The sequence below is a fragment of the Ranitomeya imitator genome, chromosome 2 (genome assembly GCF_032444005.1).
Source record: "Ranitomeya imitator isolate aRanImi1 chromosome 2, aRanImi1.pri, whole genome shotgun sequence".
Taxonomy (NCBI): Eukaryota; Metazoa; Chordata; class Amphibia; order Anura; family Dendrobatidae; genus Ranitomeya; species Ranitomeya imitator.
Window position 1 is genome coordinate 362,968,861 of NC_091283.1, and position 20,460 is coordinate 362,989,320.

At 42.6% G+C, this 20,460-nt stretch overlaps 1 protein-coding gene across 1 annotated transcript in view; it reads left to right on the forward strand.

Annotated features, from left to right (window-relative positions):
* Window positions 1-19,639, forward strand: part of LOC138663860 (zinc finger protein 25-like) — an 88,562-nt gene extending 68,923 nt beyond the window's left edge. The window contains exons 6-11 of the mRNA XM_069750215.1: window positions 8,085-8,234; window positions 8,364-8,525; window positions 8,609-8,732; window positions 8,816-8,913; window positions 9,114-9,204; window positions 17,228-19,639. Of these exons, the coding sequence (XP_069606316.1) occupies window positions 8,085-8,234; window positions 8,364-8,525; window positions 8,609-8,732; window positions 8,816-8,913; window positions 9,114-9,204; window positions 17,228-18,330 (1,728 nt within the window). The 3' untranslated portion in view covers window positions 18,331-19,639. The remainder of the gene's footprint in view (window positions 1-8,084; window positions 8,235-8,363; window positions 8,526-8,608; window positions 8,733-8,815; window positions 8,914-9,113; window positions 9,205-17,227) is intronic.
* Window positions 19,640-20,460: the final 821 nt, after the last annotated feature.

Here is a 20,460-nt window from a genome sequence, read left to right on the forward strand (position 1 = left end):
TTTATGATACAGTCCCTTTACTCTGCGGATCTCCAGCTGGGCTTGATCTATGCTGATTTACCCTGACCTTTTTTTTTTTTTTGCCTTACTTTTGGCTTTAAACCTTGCTATAGAGCTCCCGCTGCTGCTGTAGATCCCCGCATTGTTATACAATACTTGGGCTTTATTTATTGTGCCTTATTTTTGGCTCTACTTACCTAGCACATGGACAAACATTCAAATGTAAATCAGATAGATGTATTACCTCTGAACTCCCATGTGCACCGCACTACTGTATGTACTTCCGTGTCCTTGTCCTGATTGACAATTTTATTATATGTGTTTTTCTTTGATTATTTTTTTTTTAAATAAATTTTGTACTTTCGTACTTATTTATTGGTTACTCCAGTTTTTCTCCTATTTATATAGCACCTGATGTGCCTGTTTACCTGATGTGCCAAGAGACCCCATTTTGGAAACCACACCTCCAAGGATTTTATCCAGGGTTAAAGTGAGAATTTTGAACCCACATGTATGACACAGAATTTGATAATATTAGGTCATCATATTGAATATGTTGTCATTACACTGCGTGCAGAATTATTAGGCAAGTTGTATTTTAGAGGATTATTTTTATTATTGATCAACAACTATGTTCTCAATCAACCCAAAAGACTCATTAATATAATATTTTTGGAAGTTGGAGTGGTTTTTTTAGATTTGGCTATCTAAGGCTACGTTCACATTTGCGTTGCGTCGGGCGCAACCGCGGCGACGCATGCGTCATGCGCCCCTATATTTAACATGGGGGGCGCATGGACATGCGTTGTGCTGCGTTTTGCAACGCATGCGTTTTTTCTGCCGCAAGCGTAGGGCGCAGAGGACGCAGCAAGTTGCATTTTTTTTGCGTCCAAAATTCGGCAAAAAAGTACGCATGCGTCGCAAAACGCTGCGTTTTAGCGTGCATTTTGTTGCGTTTTTGTTTGCGTTGTGCGTTGCATCTCCGACGCAACATCGCAAATGTGAACGTAGCCTTAGGAGGATATCTGTTTGTGCAGGTAACTATTACTGTGCAGAATTATTAGGCAACTTAATAAAAACCAAATATATTAACCCCTTAAGCCCCTAGGGTGGTTTGCACGTTAATGACCGGGCCAATTTTTACAATTCTGACCACTGTCCCTTTATGAGGTTATAACTCTGGAACGCTTCAACGGATCTTGGTGATTCTGACAATGTTTTCTCGTGACATATTGTACTTCATGTTAGTGGTAAAATTGACTCGATATAACTTGCGTTTATTTGAGAAAAAAACGGAAATTTGGCGAAAAATTTGAAAATTTTGCAATTTTTCAACTTTGAATTTTTATACCCTTAAATCACAGAGATATGTCACACAAAATACTTAATAAGTAACATTTCCCACATGTCTACGTTACATCAGCACAATTTTGGAACCAAAATTTTTTTTTGTTAGGGAGTTAAGGGTTAAAAGTTGACCAGCAATTTCTCATTTTTACACCATTTTTTTTTTTTAGGGACCACATCTCATTTGAAGTCATTTTGAAGGGTCTATATGATAGAAAATACCCAAGTGTGACACCATTCTAAAAACTGCACCCCTCAAGGTGCTCAAAACCACATTCAAGAAGTTTATTAACCCTTCAGGTGTTTTACAGGAATTTTAGGAATGTTTAAATAAAAATGAACATTTAACTTTTTTTTACACAAAATTTATTTCAGTTCCAATTTGTTTTATTTTACCAAGGGTAACAGGAGAAAATGGACCCCAAAAGTTTTGTACAATTTGCCCTGAGTACGTTGATACCCGATATGTGGGGATAAACCACTGTTTGGGCGCATGGCAGAGCTCGGAAGGAAAGGAGCGCCATTTGACTTTTCAGTGCAAAATTGACTGGAATTGAGATGGGACGCCATGTTGCGTTTGGAGAGACCCTGATGTGCCTAAACATTGAAACCCCCCACAAGTGACACCATTTTGGAAAGTAGACCCCTTAAGGAATTTATCTAGATGTGTGGTGAGCACTTTGACCCACCAAGTGCTTCATAGAAGTTTATAATGCAGAGCCGTAAAAATAAAAAATCATTTTTTTTCACAAAAATGATCTTTTTGCCCCCAATTTTTTATTTTCCCAAGGGTAAGAGAAGAAATTAGACAACAAAAGTTGTTGTGCAATTTGTCCTGAGTACGCTGATACCCCATATGTGGGTGTAAACCATTGTTTGGGCGCATGGCAGAGCTCGGAAGGGAAGGAGCACCATTTCACTTTTCAATGCAAAATTGACTGGAATTGAGATGGGACGCCATGTTGCGTTTGGAGAGCCCCTGATGTGCCTAAACATTGAAACCACCCACAAATGACACCATTTTGGAAAGTAGACCCCCTAAGGAACTTATCTAGATGTGTTTTGAGAGCTTTGAGCCCCAAGTGTTTCACTACAGTCTATAACGCAGAGCCGTGAAAATAAAAATTCTTTTTTTTTTTACAAAAATGATTTTTTAGTCCCCAGTTTTGTTTTTTCACAAGGGTAACAGGATAAATTGGACCCCAAAAGTTGTTGTCCAATTTGTCCTGAGTACGGCGATACCCCATATGTGGGGGGGGGGAACCACTGTTTGGGCGCATGGCAGAGCTCGGAAGGGAAGGAGCGCCATTTGGAATACAGACTTAGATGGATTGGTCTGCAGGCGTCACGTTGCATTTGCAGAGCCCCTGATGTACCCAAACAGTACAAACCCCCCACAAGTGACCCCATATTGGAAACTAGACCTCCCAAGGAACTTATCTAGATGTGTTGTGAGAAATTTGAACCCCCAAGTGTTTCACTGCAGTTTACAACGCAGAGCCGCGAAAATAAAAAAATCTTTTTTTTCCCATAAAAATGATTTTTAGCCCCCCACATTTTTATTTTTCCAAGGATAACAAGAGAACTTGGACCCCAAAAGTTTTTGTCCAATTTGTCCTGAGTACGCTGATACCCCATATGTTGGGGTAAACCCCTGTTTGGGCGCACCGGAAAGCTCGGAAGGGAAGGAGCACTGTTTTACTTTTTCAACGCAGAATTGGCTGGAGTTGAGATCGGACGCCATGTCGCGTTTGGAGAGCCCCTGATGTGCCTGAACAGTGGAAACTCCCCAATTCTACCTGAAACCCTAATCCAACAACACCCCTCACCCTGACACACCCCTAATTCTAATCCCAACCCTAATCCCAGCCGTAAATATAATCCAAACCCTAACCCTAACTTTAGCCCCAACCCTAACCCTAACTTTAGCCCCAACCCTAACTTTAGCTCCAACCCTAACCCTAGCCCCAACCCTAACCCTAGCCATAACCCCAACCCTAGCCCCAACCCTAGCCCCAACCCTAACCCTAGCTCTAACCCTAGCCCTGATGGGAAAATGGAAATAAATACATTTTTTTTAATTTTATTATTTTTCCCTAACTAAGGGGGTGATGAAGGGGGGTTTGATTTACTTTTATAGCGTTTTTTATATCGGATTTTTATGATTTGGCAGCTGTCACACACTAAAAGACGCTTTTTTATAGCAAAAAAGTTTTTGCGTCTCCACATTTTGAGACCTATAATTTTTCCATATTTTGGTCCACAAGAGTCATCTGAGGTCTTGTTTTTTGCGGGACGAGATGACGTTTTTATTGGTAACATTTTTGGACACGTGACCGTTTTTGATCACTTTTTATTCCGATTTTTGTGAGGCAGAATGACCAAAAACCAGCTATTCATGAATTTCTTTTGGGGGAGGAGTTTATACCGTTCCGCGTTTGGTAAAATTGATAAAGCAGTTTTATTCTTCGGGTCAGTACGTTTACAGCGATATCTCATTTATATCTTTTTTTTATGTTTTGGTGCTTTTATACGATAAAAGCTATTTTATAGAAAAAATAATTATTTTGGCATCGCTTTATTCTCAGGACTATAACTTTTTTATTTTTTTGCTTATTATGCTTTGTGGTGGCTCGTTTTTTGAGGGGCAAGATGACGTTTTCAGCGGTACCATGGTTGTTTATATCCGTCTTTTTGATCGCGTGTTATTCCACTTTTTGTTCAGCGGTATGATAATAAAGCGTTGTTTTTTGGCTCTTTTGTTGTTTTTTTTCTTACGGTGTTCACTGAAAGGGTTAACTAGTGGGACAGTTTTATAGGTTGGGTCGTTACGGATGTGGTGATACTAAATATGTGTACTTTTATTGTTTGTTTGTTGTTTTTTTAGATAAAGAAATGTATTTATGGGAATAATATTTTTTTAAAATTTATTTAGTAATTTATTTATTTATTTTTTTTACACATGTGGAAATTTTTTTTTTAACTTATTTACTTTGTCCCAGGGGGGAACATTACAGATCGCCGATCTTACAGTTTGCACAGCACTCTGTAAGATCGGCGATCTCACTCACATCGCTGCAGGCTTACAGAGCTGCAGCTGCAGCCTGCTCCTGACCTGGAAGTACTCCCTGCAGGATCCGGATGCAGTCCCGCGGCCATTTTGGATCCGGGGACTGCAGGGAGAAGACGCTCGGTACAAGGTGAGCACATCACCTTGTACCGATCATCTCAGGGAAGCCCGCAGGGAGCCCCCTCCCTGCGCGATGCTTCCCTGTACCGCCGGCACACCGCGATCATGTTTGATCGCGGTGTGCCGGGGTTAATGTGCCGGGAGCGGTCCGTGACCGCTCCTGGCACATAGTGCCGGATGTCAGCTGCGATAGTCAGCTGACACCCGGCCGCGATCGGCCGCGCTCCCCCCGTGAGCGCGGCCGATCGCTATGACGTACTATCCCGTTGGTGGGAATTAAGGCCCACCCCACCTCGACGGGATAGTACGTCATATGGGATTAAGGGGTTAACATCTCACTTGTTAATTTTCACCAGGCAAACCAATATAACTGCACAAATTTAGAAATAAACATTTCTGACATGCAAAAACAAAATCCCAAAAAAATTATTGACCAATATAGCCACCTTTCTTTATAATGACACTCAATAGCCTTCCATCCATTGATTCTGTCAGTTGCTTGATCTGTTTACAATCAACATTGCGTGCAGCAACCACCACAGCCTCCCAGACACTGGGACACTGTTTTCCCTCCCTGTAGATCTCCCATTTTATGAGGGACCACAGGTTCTCTATGGGGTTCTGATCAGGTGAACAAGGGGACCATGTCATTTTTTTTCTTCTTTGAGACCTTTACTGGCCAGCCACGCTGTGGAGTAGTTGGAGGCATGTGATGGAGCATTGTCCTGCATGAAAATCATGTTTTTCATGATCGATACCGACTTCTTCCTGTACCACTGCTTGAAGTTGTCTTTCAGAAACTGGCAGTAGGTCTGGGAGTTGATCTTCACTCTATCCTCTACCCGAAAAGGTCCCACAAGTTCATCTTTGATGATACCAGCCCATACCAGTACCCCACCTCCACCTTGCTGGCATCTGAGTTGGAGTGGAGCTCTCTGCCCTTTACTGATCCAGCCTCTGGCCCATCAAGACTCACACTCATTTCATCAGTCCATAAAACCTGTGAAAAGTCAGGTTAAGGTTAAGATATTTCTTGGCCCAGTCTTGACTTTTTATCTTATGTTTCTTGTTCAAAGGTGGTCGTTTTTCAGCCTTCCTTACCTTGGCCATGTCCCTGTGTATCGCACACCTTGTGCTTTTTGATACTCCAGTAACGTTGCAGCTCTGAAATATGGCAAAACTGGTGGCAAATGGCATCTTGGCAGCTTCACGCTTGATATTCCTCATTTCATGGGCAGTTATTTTGCGCCTTTTTTGCCCAACACGCTTCTTGTGACCCTGTTGGCTATTGGCCATGAAAAGCTTGATTGTTCGGTGATCAAGCTTCAAATTCAAGACTGCTGCATCCCTCTGCAAGACATTTCACAATTTTGGACTTTTCAGAGCCCGTCAAATCTCTCTTCTGACGCATTTTGCCAAAGGAAAGGAAGTTGCCTAATAATTAAGCACACCTTATATACGGTGTTGATGTCATTAGACAACACCCCTCCTCATTACAGAGATAAAAATCACCTGATTTACTTATTTGGTAGTTGGCTCTCAAGCCTGAACAGCTTGGAGTAGGACAACATGTATAAAAAGTATCGTGATCAAAAATACAACTTGCCTAATAATTCTGAATGCAGTGTAGTGCTCGCTATTCCAGTTTGCATCAGGTGCTCGGGTATGCACCAACTATATCACGGGTGCTCCAGTGATATGCTTGAGTCCCTCCCCCGCATGTTTCATGTCTGTTAGACACCCAAAAACAAAAAAACAAACGTGCGTGGATCTATGATACTCCGTGCATACCCGAGCACCCGATGCAAACTCAAGTAGCGAACACTTGGGCTCAACACTAGCCGTCATATCCTTATATTTTTTTTTACTTTGGCAAACCCCCTATCCCTGACTCCAACCTTAACCTGAACCCTAACCATAACACAACCATAACCCCAACCCATTACTGCAAAGAATGGAAAAAAATGTACGTTATAATTTTTATCTAACTTAGGATTTGATTTGCTATTTTTTTATTTTGATCACTTTGATGGGAGCTATCACAGTGATCAATAGGAACCAATGGGAAAAAAAATCCCTATTGGTGCTTGGTACCGGCTGGCAGATCTCGGTGTGCGCATGACATTTTTTTCCAGGAAGATGACGCAGAGGGCCGGGGGACTGATCAGGGGGGCCCGGGGATAGCAGAGGTATCGGGGGAGCTCGGGGGACTCCGGAGATTTTCAAACGCTGGGGGTGGCCATACCCTTATTTCTCAGCATTGTTAAAAAGCAGCACAGAGGAATAAGGCCCCTTGACGACCTCTGTTAAAAGGTATATCGGCGGTCGTTAAGAGGTTAAGCATTGTACTTTACTTTTTATATATTAACTCTAATAAGTTTAATAAGTTTGTTTCTTCCTGCTCTAAATGTACCCACAACCTCAAGAGTAAAAGTATAGCTTGGTTGTATTACCCTTTATATGCGAAATCGCAAGAGGAGTACCTATCAGGTGCTTCTATAAGTTAGCTATGCATGTGTACTAGTGTGCCACCCAGGACAGGTATCTCGTCCGCAAGAAGTGTGGTGCGGATCTGTGTGCTGGCTTTCGGGTCAGCCTAACTAATTTTAAGCCTATTGTGGTAGTTGGAATTAAAGAGAGAAAATGTGAGAAGCGCAGTCCCCTTTTACCTTTGTGTCCGAGTCACGAGTGCAACAAATTGGTGATGTTTATGACATTCCAGTTTATGTGATCTGAGAATACATTATCTCGAACTATACATTTTTCGAACTATAAGACACATCCCAAATTTTCAGAAGGAAAATGGGGCAAAACCAATTAAGACGTCAAATGGGGGTCCGTCCTACAGTCAGAATTGAGCGTACTGGGGAGGGGATCGGCAGTGCTGCTAGAGCGGAAACAAAGGGGATGTTCAGTGGTCTGGTGATGATATGACTCCCATCCCTGACTGGTGTGGCATGTTTGGCGGTGCTCGGTGGTACAGGGGCTTCTCTGACATTTTGTGAAACCCGGAGCCCGAACACATCTATTGCTGCAATGTGATGACCTCCGGGAAAATGGCCGCCTGAGGCGGCGCATGCGCAGATTGAGATCTTGGCACAGAGATTTCAGGATGAGATCTCATTGCCGAGATCTCAATCTGCGCATACCGCGCCTCTGGCGGCCATTTTCACGGAGGCCACAGCATCGCAGCAATGGAAGTGTGGGGGATCAGGGCTTTCACAAAACGTCAACAGAGCCCCTGTACCACCGAGCACCGCCGAACCTGCCGCACCAGTCTGGGATGGGAGTGAGATCATCGCCCTGCAGCGTCGGACCACCGCAGAATCACCCGACTCTTGCTGCTGCCACACTATTGGTCAGTACATTCCGACTATAAGACGAATCCCTATTTTCCCCCAAATGTGGGGAGAAAAAAGTGCGTCTTATAGTCCAAAAAATATGGTATACGTTTTATCTCCTCATATGTTTCACTTGTTATCTTTTCTAATTGTATTATTAACTGGGATTCTTTGTGATGTGACATTGTCATCTTCTTCCCATTCAGGTCCCTACAATATTGGATCTTTTCAGTGGAGATCTTCTATATAAGAGAATTTTCCTGTATGAATCGTCAAGGATGGATAGGGACAGAGACAAGATAGCAAAGAGGATATTACACCTCACCCTAGAGATCCTCTCCCGACTTACTGGAGAGGTGAGAGATTCTGATAATGTCATATTACATCATTCTTATTTATGGGAATAACAGATGGACAGAACTGGAGAGGTGAGGACTCTGGAAATGTCTGTAGTGAGATTTATTAATGTGTTTCTCCATAACAAGGATTACACAGTATTGAAGAAGACCTCTAGTGAGCACTGTCAGACCCCTGTGTCTGGGCTCAGGGATCTTCCTCGTTGCTCAATCACCCTGATACATGAGGGCATCAATGACCAGAAGATCCTAGAACTCACCTACAAGATGATTGCGCTGCTGACTGGAGAGGTGACACTGCTGGGAATGCTGGGACATTATACAGTAACGCTATGAATGGATCAGGGTGATGACGGTATCATTGTATGTGTCAGGTTCCTATAAGGTGTCAGGATGTCACCATCTGTTTCTCCATGGAGGAGTGGGAGTATTTAGAAGGACACAAAGATCTGTTCAAGGACGTCATGATGGAAGTTCCCCAGTTTCTTACATCACCAGGTAATAGACAGGACTAAATACACACAGCCTATAATTATTTGTATGTAAAGAATGAATTCAGTCCCTGTATGTGTTTCCTCCAGTTCTATCCAGTAAGAGGACAACACCAGAGAGATGTCCCCATTCTCTTCTTATACAGAACTGTAAACAAGAAGATCCCAATGTTCCTCAGGATCATCAGGTAGATGGAGAGAAGGTGTCATGAGATCTCCTCTATGATGTGTAGATAGCTGTGAAGGTCTTGTGTTCATTCTTGTTTTATCCACCAGTATTATATGTTTTATACTTGTGTAATGAGAATGGTGGAGAATGCAGGATTACAGCTGATCATAGATGTGACTTCTCCATCTGTCAGTGATTTTTTTGTGATATTTATTTCAGGGTGAAGATTGGTCCCATATTAATACTAAAGAGACATATGTGAGGGGTGATGAGCGGTGTGAAAAGGAGATTCCTACAGATAACCACCCAGGTGAGTAGTGACCACTAAATGCAGAGAAGTCACAGATTCTACTCAGTCATTGACTGACACTACTTTATCAGCTTTGTGGTCCATTCATATCACTATTAAAGAGATTATCATTTTGCTACTGTACCACTAAATGCTCCTCCACTCAAATCTGTCCTCATTAGTTTAAGTATTTCAATAAGATCTTTTACTAGAATCATCCATTGTTGAATCTGAGAGGGCAGAAAATAAAAAAAATCCCTTTATTAAAATTAATTTACTCTATTAGTATTTTTTATTTCTTGAGAAAGAAAACCAAAAAGAACCTTCACATAAGGCCAATAAATAACAATATAAATATCTTTATTGAAAAATAATAACAATTAAAAACAAGGCAGATACCACAGGTACAGGAGACCAAGCGGTGGGACACCAGCGCCAACGTCCAAAAAACAGTCCGAGTATACAGCAATGAAAAGAGTAAACCTTATACAAATTCCCAATAGTTACCACCTTATGTAAACAGTGGAAAATTTAAGGTCCAAAATAATTGGTAAAAGTATATAAAATTTGAAGTTCTGCACTGAGACAGTGATTTACCACCTTATAGACACAGAGGCACATATAAGTTGCGAAGTAATTACATTAGTACAGATATATATAAGGCTAAAAATTAGCAATAAATAAGTGAAATAACATGATAATAGTGTAAAACTCAGGCATGCAAGGGAACAATAGTCACTGAGTAATATACTGTTACATACGTACACACGGCTGAAAGATATAACAAAGGTATAGTTACCCAGAGGACGTACCAAGGGGAACCCACCACACCCGACGCGCGTTTCGCAATGAAATGCTTCGTCCAAGGCGTGTGTAATAATATTTCTTAAACTGATGTGTCGAAAAATATTGTCCCTTACGACCGTTTGGATTTCTAAGTACTAACATATTGCATACGCTAATTACTCCAATTCTGAGATTGTGTGGTGTTTTTTTTTCTCCGTGAAAGATTGTATTTTTCGTTAATGGTAATTTAAGGTTTATTTGCTTTTAGTTTATGTCAAAATCTGAAGAGTTAGAAATTTTGAAACATTGATTTTGTATGCCCTTAAAACAAATGGTGATGCCACACAAAGTCAATATTTACCATTTACCTTACTTGCCTTACTTCTACTTGACAACATTTATCAAACATCCTTTTATTTTTTTTAGTACTTCAAAAAGCTTAAACAGCCAATTTTATTTTTATTTTTTTCTCCGGATTTGTTAGGAAAATCTGGGTGTGTCTTATTGTCTGAACTGTGCTTACCGGATGCAGGGTCACGGGAGGCAGGGTCCCTGCTTCAGGAGGCCGACAGCAGGAAGGGGCAATGCTGCAGTGCCTGGAATCTCAGAAGGTGTCGGCATCGGGGAGCATTTTCCCTATAATATCCATGCAGTGTGCTTTGGAAATATGGCTGCCTTAGGCGGTGCATGCGCAGTTTGAGGTCTCAGGAGACGACACCTTGTGAGGTCCCAGGCACCGCAGCATCGCATCGCTCCTGCCTCTGCTGGCCTCCTGAAGCAGCGACCCTGCCTCCTGTGAGCCCGCTCCACCGCAGCCACCACCCAGGTAAGCTACCCTTAAAAGGGAATATAAAAGGCGCACCAGTGCTTCTTACAATTCAGGGGCATATATTTTAGAAAATTACACTCCCTGTAGTATGAAAAAGCACACCCTTTAAGGTACATAAGAATAATTAACAAAAATTGAAATGCAAAAATGCAGAAAACCTTTTTTTCATTAAAATGTTGGTGTACTTCAGAAATGTTTCAATTTCACAAGGGGAAGGAGAAAAATGGGACCTCACTATATATTTCACAACTTCTTCTGAAGTTGAATCTGGATAATATACGGTTTAGGCACATGGCAGGGCTGACAAGAAAAGGAATTCCATTTGGCTTTGGGTATGTAGATTTTGCTGGAATAGTTGCGAGCATCATTTGCAGATTAAGGTGCCAGAATGGGAAAAAAAAACCTCTAAAAGTTCACTTCATTACCCTCAATGAATTCATCTTCAGTAGTAGTGACTATTTATTCGGACTCCCATGACAGCACACGAGAGAGAGGGGATCCGCCCTTAAGGAACAGGAAACCTACAGATACAAAAGGGCGGCACCTCTCCCCATGCATCAGTTGGTTTCCTGTTCCTGAAGGGACTGGATGCCTATAGATACTACAGGAGTCCAGGCCGGCCGGACCGATTCTGGTGGCGAGAGGGTCTCCCACTTCGGCCGGTGCGGGTACCTGAAGTAGTCACGGTGGCCCTGGCAGGGCGGCACGGCGGTGACTAGGCAGCGAGGAGCGGTCGCCAGGGGGTGTCCGGTCTCCGGGGCCAGCGTCTGGTAAGTCGCCCTTCCCGTGGGCTGTGGGTCTCTCTGGAGCAGGGGGGAGCGCGGCGGCATCTGGGGGGCGCCGATCGGATCGTAGCTGGCCGGCCTCGGCGTTCCACGAGAGCTGCAGCGCTGACAGGAAGCGCTGTAAGCTGTGGTGACGTCGGGGGGCGGAGCCAGCGACGTCTTCCGGATCGGTAAGCTCCTGCGCATGCGCGGGGGCTCCAAGATGGCGGCGCCCACCGGAGATCATGCCGCAATCCCTCCGGAGCGATGATTGATTCCCCACAGCTGCGGGGGGGCGGGAAAATTAAACAAGCAAGCTGGGCAAGGTGCGCTGACCGAAGGAGGGGCCTTATAAGGCGGCTCCAGCAGCATGTTCCCGGGTTCTGGCTCCAATTTACTGAAAATGGATTCAGATCAGGATCAGCAGGTTGTGCTGCTGGAACAAGCATCCCAGAGACCCAAGGAGAAGGAACATGAAAAAAGGAGCGATGGTTCGGGCCGCAGAAGCTCCTCCAGACAGGGGTCTGGAGGGTCAGTCAAAAAGGATCCCCCTCGTGCTTCGGTATTTCTGGGTGTGAGCAGCCACTGGTAAGTGATCTTCGAGAAAGTTCACTTAGTGACTAGTCTCCCCTCATGTGTTTTATGCAGGGAAGGAAAAACGTCAGTAAGGCGAAGCATAGGGAATGTGCCATCTGCGGGGTTCCCTTGCCTGACTCACACCCTAAAAAACTATGTGACCCCTGTATCCAGCAGACGGTGAGGTTCTGGAAGGAGGGGAGGGGGTATAGCATGTAGATTTTACACTCTAGTCTACCTTACTTATCCCCGTAGGTAGCCGAAGAATCCTCCTCTATTACGGCCAGTCTCAAGGAGATGATTAGAATGGAGGTTAAAGAGTCCTTTAAAAACCTTTCACAGTCAGGAGGTTCTAGGCAGAGAACTGAGTGGGCATCGGATTCGTCTGTGGAAAAGGACAAGTCCGAAGAATCAGACAATTCAGCAGCATCATCCTCCTCTTCGGAAGAAGACGCTGCTCGGTTTTGCCTACCCCTAGAAAGGATAGACAAATTGGTAAAGGCGGTCAGAGGCACAATGGGTATATCGGAACCCAAGCCTCAACTATCCAAAGAACAAATGATGTTCAGTGGATTGGAGCAAAAGAAGCGCAGAGTGTTTCCTTTAAATGAGAAAATACAAGATCTTATTAATAGGGAATGGAGGAAACCTGAGAGAAAAGGCTCCTTACCACCTGCGCAAAAACGCCGATACCCTTTTGATGACCCAGCAGTAGGTAACTGGGAGAAAGCACCCAAGCTGGATGCAGCAATTGCCAAGGTAGCTAAACGATCTTCTCTCCCATTTGAAGATATGGGAACACTTAAAGACCCCCTGGATAGGAAAGTGGATACCTTCCTGAAGGGAACCTGGGAGATGGCAGCTGGCTCCTTAAGACCTGCGGTAGCTTCAACCTGCACGGCAAGGTCAATGATGGTCTGGCTGGACCAGTTGGAGACCCAATTAAAACAAGGGGCCTCTAGAGAGTCCATTCTCTCAGCATTACCTGTAATCCAGGAGGGGGCGGCTTTTTTATCAGACGCCTCAATTGACTCCGTAAAGTTGGCAGCTAGAGCAGCAGGACTTTCTAATGCTGCAAGGAGAGCCCTATGGCTGAAATGCTGGCCGGGGGATATGCAGGCAAAAGCGAAGCTCTGCGCTATCCCTTGTAAAGGCGAATATTTATTTGGGCCTACCCTGGATGAACTCCTGGAGAAAGCAGGAGATGATAAGAAAAAGTTTCCCAACCTGTTCAATCCATACCGTCGTCCCTTCAACAAAAGAAGGTTCAACCGGGGAGGAAAGCGAGCCTTTTCACCAGGGAGAGATCGTCCCAGATGGGAGGATAGGCGAAAGCGAGGTACAGGTCTCATGTTTCGCCGTAACCAGACGGAAAATAAAAAACAAGACCAATGACTGGCAATTCCAGTGGGAGGGAGACTATTGCATTTCTCGGCAGAGTGGTCGAAAATCACAAACAGCGTTTGGATAAAAGACACTGTTTCCCATGGTCTCAAGCTGGAATTTGTTCATATTCCACAGGACAAATTTAGGTTAACACCCTGGCGCTCATCTCCCACTGAACAATTCGCCCTAGAAGAGGAAGTGAGGACTCTTTGTTCCAAAAATGTTTTGGTAGAAGTGCCGTATTCTCAGGCAGGGGAAGGGTTTTACTCTCCCCTGTTCCTAATCCAGAAGCCTGATAAATCTTACAGGACCATTATAAATCTTAAGGGTCTCAATAAGTTTTTGGTGAAACATACTTTCAAAATGGAGTCCATCAATTCGGCAATAAAAATGCTTTTCAACAACTGTTTCATGGTAGTAGTGGATTTGAAAGATGCCTACTATCATGTACCCATTCATGCTGATTTCCAACGATACCTGAGGGTAGCGATACTAATGGGGGGTAGGATTCGACATTTTCAATTCAGAGCGCTCCCCTTTGGGATCACCTCGGCACCTAGGGTGTTTACTAAAATAATTGCGGAAGTTATGGCGCATTTAAGAGAGTCAAATATCCTTATAGTCCCCTACTTAGACGATTTCCTCATTGTAGGTAACTCGGTAGATCATTGTCTGTCACAATGGGAGATTGCTAAAACCAAACTAGAACGGTTGGGTTGGATCATAAACTTTGAAAAATCTAAATTACAGCCCCTAAATGTTCAAAAATTCCTGGGGTTAATGTTGAATTCAGTGACACAGCAGTGTCTCCTCCCTATAGAGAAAATGGACCAAATTCAGAGTTTTGTATTAAGAGCAATCAATACACCTTCCATGACACTTAGGCAAGCAATGTCTCTACTTGGGTCACTCACATCTTGCATCCCAGCAGTTAAGTGGGCTCAGTTCCACACCAGGTCCCTACAAAATGAAGTCCTGTTCCATGACAGAGCCTTAGGAGGCGCATTGAATGGAAAATTGACATTGAGGCCGATAACATTGAATTCCCTTAGATGGTGGCTAGATAAACAAAATTTATCAGCAGGGGTTCCCTGGATGATAGATGTCACCCACGTGATAACCACGGATGCCAGCTCTTCAGGGTGGGGAGCCTATATGGGAAACATGGTGGTCCAGGGACAGTGGGAACCCTTCACAACATTTTCATCAAATCAAAGAGAGTTGTTGGCGGTTGAACTGGCTGTTAAAAAATTCCTCGTATATCTGCAGGGCCAGCACGTCAGAATTCTGTCGGACAACAGAGTGGCGGTCGCTTACATAAACCGGCAAGGGGGAACTCGTTCCGAAACTTTAATGCAGATCACGGATCGGTTGTTCCAGGTGGCAGAGCTCAATTTTCTATCTTTGACAGCTCTTCACATCAAAGGAAAAGAAAATGTGGCAGCAGATTTCCTCAGCCGAAATGTGTTAAAACAGGGAGAGTGGTCTCTCAACGAGGACATTTTCAATCTTGTCGTCCGCAGATGGGGTCAACCAGTGGTGGATCTATTCGCCACCAGAAACAACAGAAAAGTAAAACTTTTTTGCTCCCTAAATCCCAGGGAGAATCCCCTGGCGGTAGACGCGTTTCTCATAAAATGGGATTTTCCACTAGCCTATGCTTTCCCACCACTGAACCTGATACCTCTAGTGGTGAGGAAAATCAGGGAGGATCGAGCGAAAGTCATCCTTATCGCCCCCTTTTGGCCCAGAAGAACCTGGTTTGCCTGGCTCAAGACAATGTCTGTAGCGGTCCCCTGGGTACTGCCAGAGATCCCGAACTTGCTTTCGCAGGGACCGATCTCCCATCCACAAGTGACGGGGCTCCATTTGACGGCATGGTGTTTGAACGGTCACTATTAATGGGAAAAGGCTTCTCTCCAAACTTGGTGGAGACGCTCCTAAAGAGTAGAAAGCAAATAACTACGAAAATCTACTCTAGGACTTGGAGAAAGTTCTTGTCTTGTTCAAAGTTTAATATCCAAGACGGGGTGCCAGTACAACAAATCCTAGAGTTCCTACAAAAGGGGTTCGAGTTGAAACTCTCTCCTAGTACCCTTAGGGTACAGGTCTCAGCTTTAGGTGCCCTGTTTTCCTGTAATATAGCGAATAACTACTGGATAGCGAGGTTTATGAAGGCAGTTAGTAGATCTACACCACTGCATAAAGACAGAACAGTTCCATGGGATTTAAATTTAGTTCTGTCCTCTCTAACTAAACCCCCCTTTGAACCTCTGCAGGAGGCCTCGATCAAAATGTTGACACTTAAGACAGCCTTCCTGATCGCCATAACCTCAGCTCGCAGGATAGGGGATATACAGGCACTTTCCAGAGCTCCTCCATACACTGAAATCTTGTCAGACAGAGTAGTCCTTAGACCAGACCCAGCATATCTGCCAAAGGTGGCGACACGGTTCCATAGATCACAGGAGATAGTTTTGCCGTCCTTTATTCCTAATCCCTCTAATCCTAAAGAGCAGGAGCTTCATACGTTAGACGTCAGGAGATCTCTTCTTCAGTATATCTCAGCTACTGATAATTGGAAGAAAGATGGGGCACTGCTTCTTTCCTTCCAAGGTCCAAGGAAAGGGTTTAGAGTATCAAAATATTTACTGGCTAAATGGATTAGGGAAACTATCTCTCTAGCTTATACAGCAGGTGGGGGGCCAGCTCCGCAGAACCTAAAGGCACATTCCACCCGGGCCATGGCGTCATCCTGGGCAGAAAGATCTGGAGTGTCAGTGGAGCAGATATGTAAGGCGGCCACATGGTCATCCCCTTCCACTTTCTTTAAACACTATCGGTTGGATTTGGGGTCCTCCTCTGATCTTTCCTTTGGGTTAAGGGTGCTACAATCTATAGTCCCTCCCTAAGGTAGCTTACATCTCTGTAAATCTCTCGTGTGCTGTCATGGGAGTCCGAATAAAGCATTAAGCTACTTACTGGTAGCGGCATTTTTCGGAGGCCCATGACAGCACCCTTAGTTCCCTCCCTATTCACGTGGGGGTAGCACTTCCTGATATGTATATAGCGTAATATGTAAATCTCACGTATGGTGTCTTATTACAATAATGGGTTATTTTGTTTCAAATGTATATAATGTATATATTGTATATTTGTGTACCACTAACCGCGGCAGTCCTCTCAGGCTCTGAAATACAACTGATGCATGGGGAGAGGTGCCGCCCTTTTGTATCTGTAGGTTTCCTGTTCCTTAAGGGCGGATCCCCTCTCTCTCGTGTGCTGTCATGGGCCTCCGAAAAATGCCGCTACCAGTAAGTAGCTTAATGCTTTTGACTCCACAGGTATTCTCTGGAAACTAGCACGCAGTGGATATCTGAACTGAAAATACGCCATTTCAGTTCCCAATTAATGGTGCCCAATTTGTGCTTCTGAAGACAAATACCATAAGTTTTAATTGTCTTAATTTAACTACATCTGTAGTTTGATTTCTTTGCCTGTGTGGATTGGGTGGGTTGTTACAGGTATCTGGTGAGAATTTCATGTCAATATCACCTTTAGACATTTATTTATTTCAAAATTTGGTGATATGTTCAATACTTATTTCACTTGCTGTAATTTTTAATTCCATTGGGTATTTTAGAAATGTTATAAAAATATAGTTCAGCATATGCTATTAAAAAATAATCTTTATTCTTGGCAGATGACCGTACCAGGAGATCAGAAGGCTCTCTGACATCTTCAAATTTTAAATCTGATGACCTTGATGTTACAGAAAATATAATTGATGTCTGCACCACACTTGCAGAAATGCCATCATCCCTTCACAACAAACAGCTATTAACTGATCCTTTTAAACATGTCATATCTTCTGATTCATGTCAGACTAGTAGGAAAATTAAAAGTCACAAAAGAGGCATTAAAAATCTAACTGCTCTTACAACAAACAAACCATTTTCAAATGACGAATATGAAGAAAGTTTTTCCTTCAAAGCGCCTTCTCTTGCACATCACAGAAGTCACAGAGGGGAGAAGCCGTTTTCATGTTCAGAATGTGAGAAATGTTTTGCAATTAAATCAAAACTTGTTACACATCAGAGAACTCACACAGGGGAGAAGCCATTTTCATGTGCAGAATGTGCTAAATGTTTTTCACGTAAATCACATTTTGTTACACATCAGAGAAGACACACTGGGGAGAAGCCATTTTCTTGTTCAGAATGTGGTAATTGTTTTTCAAATAAAATAAATCTTGCTAAACATCTGAGAACTCACACAGGGGAGAAGCCATTTTCATGCTTAGAATGTGGGAAATATTTTGCATATAAAGCAAATCTTGTTACACATCAGAGAACTCACACAGGGGAGAAACCATATTCATGTTCAGAATGTGGGAAATGTTTTGGAATGAAAAATCATCTTGTTGCACATCAGAGAACTCACACAGGGGAGAAGCCATTTTCATGTTCAGAATGTGGGAAATGTTTTGTAAGGAAACCACATCTTGACAGACATCGGAGAACTCACACAGGGGAGAAGCCATTTTCATGTTCAGAATGTGGGAAATGTTTTATAGATAAATCACATCTTTTTACTCATCAGAGAACTCACACGGGGGAGAAGCCATATTCATGTTCAGAATGTGGGAATCATTTTAAGCAGAAATCACATCTTGAAAGTCACCAGAGAAATCATACAGAGGAGAAACCATTTTTATGTTCAGGATGTGGAAAACATTTTGCCAACAAAAGGAACCTTAATAAACATCAAATATCTAAAAAAGGGAGAAGCCATTCTCATACCTAGAAGGAGGGAAAAGCTTTACTCGAAAATATAACTTGTTAACCACAAAGGAAAACTCACTTAGAAACAATATATTTTTGATAAGCTGTACAAGAAAACACAAGAAAACACATAAAATTGCATTAAATATATCACAGATCTATATTTATATATTCACTATTTGGACTAGAGTATTGCTGCACCTTCCCCATCAACATCTAAAAAAAACAAACCGCTTTTTCCTCTCTCTTCTTCCTAACTCACAATCTCAGCGATCTGCCATTCATCAATCTTTCAATCCATAATCTCCGTGTGTAAACAAACTTTTCTGTACTGCAATAATAAACGTGTTCGTATTGCAAATTACTATTTATATGTGTGATCCATTACTTCTTTGTTGGAACGTCTGGTGTGATCCATTCCTATTAAAATAAATATAAATCTCCCTTATGTCAATTTGTAACTCTGGGGTAAGATTATATATACAGAGACTACTTTTCAGAAATGTTAGGGCTACAGCAACATCACATACTTTATACAGAAGAATAGCGCTATCTTCATAGTACTTTATACAAGGATATATACAGCTCTGGTAAAAATTTAGGAGACCATTGTAAAATGTTCAGGTTGTCTAATTTTTCTCTTTATAGTTATATTTTTGAGTAAAATGTAAATTGTTCTATTATTCTATAAACTTCAGACAACATGTCTCCGAATTTCCAAGCAATAATTTCTGGGTTTTTTTTCTGACAAAGAAAAATGGTCAAAATAAAAAAGACCTCAAATAATGCAAAGAAAACAAGTTCATAATCATTTAGAAACAACAATACTAATGTTTTAACTCGGGAAGAGTTCAGAAATCAATATTTTATGGAATAACCATGATTTTTAATCCCAGCTTTCATGAGTCTTGGCATGCTTTCCAAGAGTTTTTCACACTGCTTCTGGCACAAAAATGTAAGCAGTTCTTCTTTGTTTGATGGCTTGTGACTATCCATCATCCTCTTGATTACATTGCAGCGGTTTTCAATGGCGTTCAGGGCTGGAGATTAGGCTGCCCATGACAGGTTTTTGATGTGGTGGTCTCTTAATTTTTGCCAGTGCTGTAGATCAGACACACGTTGCAGATTTGTCTGCAGACTTTTATGCACAGATTCTGCATCTCTTGGCAGAAAACGCAGGTAAAAATCCACACAGTTTTGATGCATTTTTCATGCGGATTTGTATGCGCTTTTGTAAGCTAAATAAAGATCTATTATTGAACAAAAAAAAGAATTGTTATGTCATTTCTTGTCCAACCTCTTCATTTACATACTCCATTGAACAATAATATTTACCCACAGATACACTACCATTCAAAAGTTTAGGGTCAGCCAGACAATTTTGTGTTTTCCATGATAACTTATACTTTTATTAATCAAATGAATTGAAAATCTAGTCCAGACATTGACAAGGTTCGAAAATAAGATTTTTATCTGAAATAATAATTTTCTCCTTCAAACTTTGCTTTCGTCAAAGAATGCTCCCTTTGCAGCAATTACAGCATTGCAGACCTTTGGCATTTTAGCAGTTATTTGCTGATGTAATCTGGAGAAATTTCACCCCATGCTTCCAGAAGCCCCTACCACAAGTTGGTTTGGCTTGATGGGCACTTTTTGCGTACCATACGGTCAAGCTGCTCCCACAACAGCTCAATGGGGTTGAGATCTGGTGATTGCGCTGGCTACTCCATTACAGATAGAATACCAGCTGCCTGCTTCTTCCCTAAATAGGTCTTACATAATTTGAAGGTGTGCTTTGGGTCATTGTCCTGTTGTAGGATGAAATTGGCTCCAATCAAGCGCTGTCCACAGGGTTTAGCATGGCGTTGCAAAATGGAGTGATAGCCTTCCTTATTCAAAATCCCTTTTACCTTGTACAAATCTCCCACTTTACCAGCACCAAAGCAACCCCAGACCATCACATTACCTCAAACATTCTTGACAGATGGCGTCAGGCACTCTTCCAGCATCTTTTCAGTTGTTCTATGTCTCACAAATGTTCTGTGTGATCCAAACACCTCAAGCTTGGATTCGCCTGTCCATAACACTTTTTTTTCCAATCTTCCTCTGTCCAATGTATGTGTTCTTTTTTCCATATTAATCTTTTCCTTTT